The 10,317-nt window shown below is 39.8% G+C and overlaps 1 protein-coding gene across 1 annotated transcript in view; it reads left to right on the top strand.

The window, feature by feature from the left end:
- The window catches only part of LOC112119266 (homeobox protein CDX-1-like), a 13,548-nt gene extending 11,380 nt beyond the window's left edge, over positions 1-2,168 (top strand). Inside the window, exon 3 of the mRNA XM_026653058.1 lies at positions 1,920-2,168. Coding sequence (XP_026508843.1) covers positions 1,920-2,168 — 249 coding nt within the window. The remainder of the gene's footprint in view (positions 1-1,919) is intronic.
- Positions 2,169-10,317: the final 8,149 nt, after the last annotated feature.

Below are 10,317 nucleotides of genomic sequence, written 5' to 3'. Positions count from 1 at the left end.
ACTCTATATGCATCCGAAGTAGTGGGTTGTAGCCCACGAAAGCTTATGCTCTAATAAATTTGTTAGTCTCTAAGGTGCCACAAGTACTCCTGTTCTTTCTAGCCTAACATAATTATATCACTGCAAAAACTGTGTATACAACAGACCTTAGATTAGAATCAGTGATAACACTGATGGGTTTTGGACAAGCTGTTGTGCCTGTGAGAAAAATATGCATGCTAGTTGCCACATAGTGTAAAGTGACTGTAGGCAAGATTATGTAGTTTTGGTACAGTAGGTGCTGATAATCTGGGAAGCAGGGAAATTCATTCACCCTTGTGAGATACTGGGAGAAATGGATCCTCTTATAACCCCAGAAATATCTCATATGGATGGGAGGATGGGCTCTTTCCTGGAAATTAAAAATTAAAATATAAAAAGGTGATTGTGATTGGTTGAAGACTCTACTAACATTAATGAATGATAATGACCAACATATATACATAGAGAGAGAGAGAGAGAAAGAGAGAGAGCGTGCACGCAACTTTTTGCCGTGATGGATCTCAAAATACTTTACAAACTTTACCACAGATCCATATGTATTGTTTTACCCACATCTCAAATATAGCCACTGTTGAAGTGAAACACAGCAATTATTTACCTAGGGACAGCACCACTACAGCACAGTGTTTGGACAAGAAAAATTAATACTAAATCCAACTGAAATTGCTTTTGGAAATGTAGTAAGCAAAATGGGCCTGTTGTTAGGGGAAGACAGAAACAAGTGAGCTGGGGTGGAGGGTGTTGAGGGGGATGGTGGGGAGCAAGGAAGAAGAGGGAGAGAATTAGGCTGGGAGAAAGAAAACTATTTGTAGAGCAACTCAACAAGGGAAAACAGTCCCACAGCCCATGCCCCACAAGCCTGAGTCAGCTGGCATGGGCCAGCCGCAGGTGTCTAAATGTAATTTAGACATACCGTTAGACAGCATGGTAATGAGGGGGCTATAGCATTACCTAAAAATGAATAAGTCTCTTATTTTGGATTTTGCCACCATATAATTTTTTTCTAAAACAAAGAAATTTGGAATTTTTAAAATTCTTCATCATAGCACCTATGGAGAACACCCATTTTTATTGCTTTGCTTTCTCTCAGCTCACCACAGTCTGTGCTTTTCCCATGACGCTGGCAAAAAATAATTGCTCCATGAATCTCGTTTCTCGTTAATTCACGGATTTCTCCTAGGATTATAAAAACTGGTTGCAACACTACTCTGTTTCTGATCTGAACATCAAAAGGATGGCAGATTTTTTAAAATTATCATGATGATTCTGCCTCAGTAAACAGATTAGACTTCATACAGAACTACTTATGCAGTTCCTCAGCTGGAATAAATTGGGGTCAGTTTACACTAGCTGAGGATCTGCCCCATGATCATTATAGATGAAATAGAACTTTTCACAAGAATAATGAGTTAACCCTAGATTCCTGTTCAAATTCCATTACATTCTGCTGCCTCAAAATACCCCCTCCCCCATAGTTTCAACTGGACACAATACTCTTCATTACCTATCCTACACTGTTGCTGATTCTTTATTGCCTACCCTAAAAGAACTGTAAGCGTTATTGCAGCATGCTCTTCAACCATTGCTTCATTTCACCATGAAGGTGGCTGCATTTCAATTGTGAGTGAAGTAATGAATTTAGTATGTAGTTATCATTCTACCATTAATTAGAGCAGTCTCAGGCATTTGGATATCACAGTGATGCATGCAACATAAGAATTTAAGTAAGATTTTGTACACACAACCTAAATATGTTACATATAAAAGGGCCAAAAAATAAGACTCTAAAAAAAATAAATCTCACAACACTGAGAAGCTGACTTATCAGACTACATTCTGTTAGCTCTTGAAACACCTTTTCCTTTGTTCCTCTGCAGGTGAAAATCTGGTTCCAGAATCGCAGAGCCAAAGAAAGAAAATTAATGAAGAAGAAAATGACTCATTTTGATGGCACCAGCCTTGGCTCTATGCAGAGTGACTCTGGCTCAGTGAGCCCCATCCCAGTACATAACCCACAGACTCATTCGGAAATGTCCAGTTCTTTATTTCCCCCGCCACCTCCTCCACTTCCAATGAATAGCTTACAGCACAATGGGAACCTTCAGCAGGTTGTGGCCTCTCAGTAAGGCCATTCAAAGAGTTATTTTATAAAGAACATTATAAACCAACAGTACATGGAGCACTACCGTTCAAAAGGGGACAGGACAGCCAGAGCTGTTTTGCAAGAGATCCCAGCATCACAACAGCCTTGTGCGCACAGGCTCCACGTACAATCAACTAAGGGCCAAATCCCCAGGGCCTGTGAAAGGACAGTGGAAAACCCCCCAAGCCAATGGAACTATTGTGTGCAAAGGGTCCTGGATGGATGCTACAAGGGGATGCCAGGCCCTCTCTGGACCACAAAGCAGGCATTTCCCATGGCAGTGCAGAGGGTGGGCTGGGAACAAGGGGTGTCCAGTTGTTCTGCTACTATGTGGATCCACTAACCAAAAGACGTATGAAGTGGACCACAAGCAATGCTGCATTCCTAAGAGCAAAACAGGGACTGTGCATGTGCTCTGTGCCCTGCCACTGGATTAAGAGGGAAAATTCCTCCCCCTTCTCATCCTTATGTAGGTCCCATGTGCTAATTTCACTTTCTCAAACTTTGCACATGGGTCCAGGTTTTGGCCCTGAAAAACTAGTTCATGCTTTGGGCTACTTGATTGAAAACCTAGATCAAAGTGGCTACAGACTGCTGAGTTATTGTTGGGGAGGGGTCCAGCTTGATTTTTTTTTTTTAAACAGAAATCACTTCCAAGGCTAAATAATACTAGAACAAACACGCGCTCTTCAAATCATCCCATAAATGTTTCTGGAAAAACATTATGGAACTGTGAACATTGGCCCATTTTCACTCATGGTGGAAGAGATCATTTCAGTCCATTTTGTTTCTTAAAGAAATAGTGAAGGGAGAAAAATTTTTAAAACTTAGATATACTTAAGGGAACAATTGCATTTTGTGAGACAATGAAACCATAGATAAAGACACATATAATGCATCCAAGTAATGTTTAAATTCCTTGAAATTTAGTCTGGTTTTCAGACATATTAATATTAAAAAATTGAAAGGCCAAATTAATGGAAGACTAAGCAAACCAATATCTTCGTTGAATATAACCTCTGGCCAATATTTTAAATGGGTCCCTAATACTGAGGTGCCAAATCCATATTTAGGCACCTAAATAAGTAGCCTGATTTTGAAAAGTGGTGCCATCTCATTGACTTCAGTGGGAGCTGCTGGGTACTCAGCACTTTTGAAAGTGTGGCTACTTATTTAGATGGTTATCTATGGATTTAGGTGCCTAGCTTTAGGCACCAAGGGTAAAATTTTTAAAAGCACCTAAATTGCTCTGTCCCATTGTTAAAAGTGACAGGCTCCTAAGTCCCATTGACTTTCATTAAGACAAAGCCTATTAAGTACCTGTCACTTTTGAAAATGGGACATAGATTCCCAAATCACACAGGCACTTTTGAAAATTTTACCCCAAATCTTGACCTATGCATATGTACATTCTTGTTTTCCTTTTAATTATATATCATAATATTATTTTGATGATCTAATGGGGGTAATGAAAAATTACTTTGTATATAAAGAACTCTAAAATAAAGTGACTTTTCAATAAGTGTTTCCAATGTGGTTTAAACCTAGTGCAGAAAATGGTAATGCAGAAAGGATTTTCATCATCAGTCTGTTATTTAATATAATTATGATATAAAGTTTAAATATATATAGTATAGGTGGAGGGGTTATGGTGAGAACAAGATGGCTGAGGCGGTTGGTAATGTCATTTCTAAATCACCAATTTTAGTGCAGCTCAGATCATTAAGGATCAAAGTTTTTTTAATATCTCATGGTTGTGCAATGGCCTAAGTGAAATAAGGTTAGAGGTCCCAGTCCAGCTCCAATGGGCATGTGTTTGTATCACAATGCCCTCAAAAATTGCCTTCCTGGTTGGCAGTAGCCACATAAGGTATTGAGACTAAACTCAGCCTTAGAGGTGGCCCTCCCATATCAAGGTTCAGGCAGATTGGCTAGTCTGCACTGCCGCTGCTGTTCTGAGCGGTACAGCGCACAAAGAGGAAGTCATTCACCATGGCAATTGGTGTGACAAAGTCACTGTATTAACACCTAGAGATGGTTTGGAAGCTCTGACTGCCGTGATGGGGAGGGCTCCGAGTTACTACAGAGAATTCTTTCCCAGGAGTCTGGCTAGCAGGTCTTGCCCACATGCTCAGGGTCTAACTGATCGCCAAATTTGGGGTCAGGAAGGAATTGTCCCCTGGGTCAGATTGGCACAGACGCTGCCTTCCTCTACAGCAGGGGACATTGGTTACCCGCAGATTTAAACTAGTACAAAGTTTCTCAAACTGGGATCCGCAGACCCAGGACACTCCAGGGGGTCCATGGGCCCCCATGATCAACTGGGGAACAGCTCTTCAGCAGCGTGCAGGAGGCACTGGGAGGGAGGAGCAGGGATGGGGCGTGCTCAGGGGAGGGGGTGGAAAGAGGCGGAGAAGAGGAGGGGCAAGGGTGGAGCAGGGGCGGGAAGAGGTAGAGAGGGGTGGGGCCTTGTGGAAAAGAGTGGAGTGGGGGCGGGGCATGAGGCTAAGCGGGGGTCTTTGGGGTCTGTGAAAATTTTTAAATCAAAATGGGGGTCCTCGGATTGCTAAAACTTGCGAACCACTGAACTAGTATAAATGGTGGATTGTCTGTAACCTGAAGCCTTTAAATCATGATTTGAGGACTTCAGTAACTCACCCAGAGGTTAGGGGTCTATTACAAAGTGGGTGGGTGAGGTTTTGTGGCTTGCAAAGTGCAGAAGGTCAGACTAGATGATCATGATGGTCCTTTCTGACCTTAAAGTCTATGAGAATTATGGAGAAAAAGTTCATTGTCCATAATGGTCAGAATTGGGCACAGAATGAAGACACATACTGCTAGCAAAATTATGTGTAATGTATTTTATTATCTGGATTTGCATTTCATATCCAATATTTGGTACCTGAAAACGGTGAATTTATCACTTACCATTGAAATATGTAAGAAGTTACTCTAATCATTCTATACTGGCATACTGAGACAGAGTCCAAAGTCCACTGAGGTCAGTGGAAAGAATCCTACTGATTTCAATGTGCTTTGGATGCAGGCTCTCGATTACAGTATTTTGCTACCAAAGTGATTTATCATTTGCATTGCTAACCACGTCAACCATATCAAGACATATTATCTTCCAGATATGCCCATCAGAAATGCAAACAACAGCCATCCTACTTTGAATTAAAGGAAAATTGTACATATACTGTGTACAGACTCCGCTGTATATGGTATTTCTTCTTTATATTTTAAGCTTGATCTCACTTGATTTCCAACAGATAGAGAAAAGAGGACACTTCGAAAGAAAAGGGACACACACACACAAGTAAACTATAGAAATCAAAACAGTAAAACGTTTTGAAATTCTAAATCTGAAAATTCTAACATTGTGTAAAGGAAACGAATCTGCCCACTGTGCCTCCATACAGTAACTTGGGGACCAATCGTATGAGGTGCTCAGATACTTAGGCAAGATCCTAACTGCCCTCAACTATTATTGATACTAACAGAACATGAAGGTGTTCAGCATCATGCAAAAAGGTGCCCCACGCCCTGCAGGATCAAGTTCATAGTTACCTACTCTTTCTTCACATCTCTGTGAAGTGCTTTAAAATTCCATTGCAGGATTAAAGGAAGAGAAACTCAAGCCTCTAACTCAAAGGCTTCTGTATGAAAGGAAAAATATACCCAAGCACAATCGCTTGTTCTTTATAACTAGACAAACATGCCATTCAAAGAATGAGGGATCTGGCAAAACAGCCTGTTTTATCTTGTTTACATGCAGAAGAGTTATTGAGGAAGATAAGTGATCACTTTGAAGACCTACCTCATTTCTGTTCCAGTTTGCTGAAAGCTTGCTTGCTATAGGTTGCTATGTGTTTCCAATCAGAGGTTGTTAAGTACACAAAATGAGGCTGAATTTTATTTGCAGAAGCAAATGTTCAAAGGTTAACATTTATTGCCCCAAATGCAGTATCTATAAACTGGGATAATACTTTAGGGATCATTAACCTTCTAGTTATGCCAGTGATAAACATTTTGTAAAACATACAGGTAAATCAATTTAACTAAATATCTTAAGTGTGCTTTTGTTCATTATAACATGGATTGCCCACAAATGCACAAGGAATAATATTTCTCATGAAGAAATCTGTCAAGTATATTTGCCTACATAATATGTGATCGGCACAATTAGAAATAAAAAGAGAAGATAAACTCGGCGCCAATCAGCAATAGAAGTGATTTGATCCAGTCGGCTGAGTACAGAACCAGAAACCAGGAACTGCTGGTGCTAATCTTAGCTCTGACACCAACTTCCACTGTGGTTTTGGGCAGATGACATAACTGCCTCTCATTTTCCTCACATCTGTAAAAATGTGGATAACACCACAAGATTGTTGTGAAGAACTAGTTGCTAGCAAAGTGCCTTGAAGAAAAGCACAATGTAGGCATTATCATCATCACACACCAGATTGTTTCACAAAGGTATTGAAGCTCTTCATCTTTATTGTGATTGGAGCCAAAACTGTATAAATCCAATTTCAGATGATTTCACTACAACCTTGAATTCTCACTGCTCAACAGGAAGCATAAATAATATCAAACAGGGAAGATCTGGTACAAATGAGCAAGACATGCAAATTCAAAACCATCAAACTTCAATGATTTTCAAAAACTAAGCTGTGCAATCTCTGCAATAAACTGGACATTATCCAATGCATAAGGCACAAAGATGGTTGAATTTCAGGCATGTGCCACCTTCTATTCCAGCTGTTTTTTCCTTGGGCAAATCTATTTACTCTGGGCATAGAGACAGAAATCTTAGTCCCAGTTAGATCCCTTATTCAATTTTCAAAATTCATTTGTAATTCACAATGAAATGCTGAAGCCCCATTTGTCCTGACTAGCCAAATAGTGACCATCACCAGTAGTCCCATTTTCTGGGTACTGAAAATAGCTGTCACAAAGAGTCTGACGAAGTGGGTATTCACCCACGAAAGCTTATGTTCCAATACATCTGTTAGTCTTTAAGGTGCCACAGGACTCTTTGTTGCTTTTTACAGATCCAGACTAACATGGCACCCCTCTGATATCTGGATACAGGGTCACATGTGCCTGATTGCTTGACAGCACATGCATTGACACCAACATTAATGACATGAATGCAGAACAGGGATAGCAGAAGTAGTTATCAACGCATCATGACCAAAAAGTATTCCAGCTCCTTTCCTTCAGTATTTAAAGAGTGCAATTAGTTACCTGTGCACTCTGCAGTGAAGAAGACTCCTTTCCTACTGGATGTCACAAAAAATGGAGAGGTAACTTTCGGACATATTATGCATGTTCCATTCCAGGGTTAAATAATCTCCTTTGCCAAAGTGACCTACACTCATTCAGTTACATGGTCGACCCCATGCTGCCTGGATGTACTTTAAAGTATCAACACACTGTAGAATGGTGTGACTCTCCTTCAGTCCTGAACCACTGCCTCCTGCCCTTTATATAAATCCATTCTGGGTTGCATGAATTATGTGCGTGCCATTGATTTATGAAATGGAAAAGACAGCACTAAAAATTATTCATTATTATAAAAAGGTGCGCAAGGGAAAAGCCAAGGAGGGTTATCATGGCCCTTAGACTCACTCTCTCTCCTCTCACAAGTAACTGATAGTTTCAAACATTCTTTTGAAATGTTAAAAAACAAAGTATATAGAATTCAAAATGGCCACCTTCAGGAAGTCTGCATAGACAGCTGACATGCTGATTTCCATCATCTTTCTCTTTGATAACAAAGATTTTACATGCTAAAATTCCCGCTGCAAAGTTTCATCACCTGATTCATCCATTCTTTTCCAGAAAGGTCCAATGCTAAAAGTGAGCAAATAGTTCAGCCTCCGTGTTAAGGTTAAGCACATGCTTAAGTGCTTTGCTGGGTCTAAGCTGGTAAGCCACAGTTCTCACTAGGGACACACTGAGTTAACAAAGACGGCAAGCTAACCAGCAGTCTGCCCTATGCCACTGAGCGAGGTAGCTGCCTCACTGTCCCATGACCAGGACATAACTCATGGAAAGTTTGTGTCTGTTCTTGTTAATTTCCTACCAATCCAATCAAGATTAACAGCAAGTTAACCTTCTAGTAAAGACAAACTAAAACTTTGATGGCTTCAAGCTACTAGCCTGTTGGCTGAGCCTTTAGTTTCATTTTTACTGCATGCTCATCACTTATCCGTGAAATGTTGGAGACACAAGAACCAGTGCGTGGAACAATAGTATGTTGGCAGTTTAGTTATCTTATGTTGGTATAGATGCTAAAAATTTGCAGTCCTACCCAGAAATCTAATCCTTTATGTAAATCTGTTTAAGCAAAATGCCTTATCTAGAGCTGCTATTGTAACCTGATATCGAATCAGTACAGCAATCTGCCATGGGCATATCCTGATCTAATTAAGAAGAAGATGTTCTGGAGAGGACTAAAAGATCTGAAGAAAATTCAGATAATAGAACAGGCAAAAACAAGAAAGGGAAAGGAGGAGCAAAAACAAGAGATAAAAGAAGAACAGAGAAAGAAGGGTAAAGCTCTGTGATACAAAAATATAAGATTAGCTAATAGTGAAATTGTGGGAAAGGGAGAATAGAGCCACTTAGAAGAAAAAGGCCAGGAATGAAAAATCATATGTAGGTACAATTCATGCTATAAAAATAAATGCCTTTGATTTATATATGAGTATGAAAATTCCTTTTTTAGGAGGAACGGGCTTCGCATAATGTGTTTGACTTGAATTTTGTAAACAGTCCATTTTGACTGGAAGTCTATGGACATGGTGCTAATTGAGTTGACAGAGCTGAAATTTTATCCACACCTAATTGCAACTACTTGGATTTGTCTAAATTGATAGCACAGCATGGTACAAGTAGCAGTGTATAGCAACGTAACAACTCGCACAATGCTCACGCATAGAGCAAAAATGTGGATGATCATATTTCCAGTCTGATCAACATTTAATGTTTCATCTGAATGATCTTCACAAACATCCATGAAAATCTCTTCTATGCCCCATTGAACAACAGCCATTATCAGCACATAGTACTTGAAAGTGAGAGATTATGTGGTAATATTTCTTTCTTACAGCTAAAGAGAACAGGATTCCCTTCTGACCCCATCATCCCCATTCTTTAGTAGGAAGAGGGGGTGCTCTAGTGACACAAGGCCCTATCTTCTTCCATCCCCTCCCACAACACAGCTTTCCATAGTATTTTCTGCTGGCCTGAGAAGCAAAGAAAAATGTAATATTACAAAATCACTGATAAAGAAGTGGACACATTTTCCACTAAAGCCTTTAAATATTTTATTCTCCTTTTCCTTCATTTGTTGGGAAAATAACCTTTTTTTCCTCCCTCCCCCTACCCAACTCTCTATTAGGTACTCAGGTAGGTTGCTGGAATTAGAAGGGATGTGTGAGTCTGAATGGTGTCAAAGTGCAAAGGGCTCTGAATGAAAAGCCACACCTCTGAAAAGGAAAAGATCTCATTATAATTTGCACCTCTTTTGCAAACATATCTCTCAACAAATAGCTCATTGTTTAGGCATGCATCTGAGCTAAACAGGTGAAATGGAAGCCACTGCACAGAAATCTAACATATACAAACATACAATGGTGATTTTCAACTAGTAAGACATGGTTTATCCCCTTTGTTTAACAAACACTCAACAATGCCTTATCAAAACATTTGTAAAATTCCCTTTCTTGTTATTACTACTATTATTTACTTTTATAGCATCCAGCATGTGCGAGGTGCTCTACATACAGGTATGAAGTCAAATCCAGAGAGCTGACAATTAAGATGTGTCCCACCAAGTTCACCTGAAAAGAAAATGTTAACTTCAAAAATCACATTTGTCTCAGAATTATACATTTCCTGTAAGTAACACCCAAGAAGTAGAATTGAAAGAAATTTGGAGAAATTTTTTTTTTACTCCACTTATTTCATTTGGTTGTTTTTGATACCATCTGTGTCTGATCAGTTGCACTGCTTACCCTGAAAAGTTAGTCAGTTAGCTCCTGATCCAGCAGTGGACTCTACGTGGGTAAATCCCTTTAAACCCCAATGAAGTCAATGGGGCTCCATATGGGCGCAAA

Source organism: Terrapene carolina, unplaced genomic scaffold, assembly GCF_002925995.2.
Source record: "Terrapene carolina triunguis isolate 2854851 unplaced genomic scaffold, T_m_triunguis-2.0 Scaffold131, whole genome shotgun sequence".
NCBI classification, from domain to species: Eukaryota; Metazoa; Chordata; order Testudines; family Emydidae; genus Terrapene; species Terrapene triunguis.
Note: the sequence above shows the minus strand (reverse complement) of the source record. Positions and strands in the feature narration are given on the sequence as shown.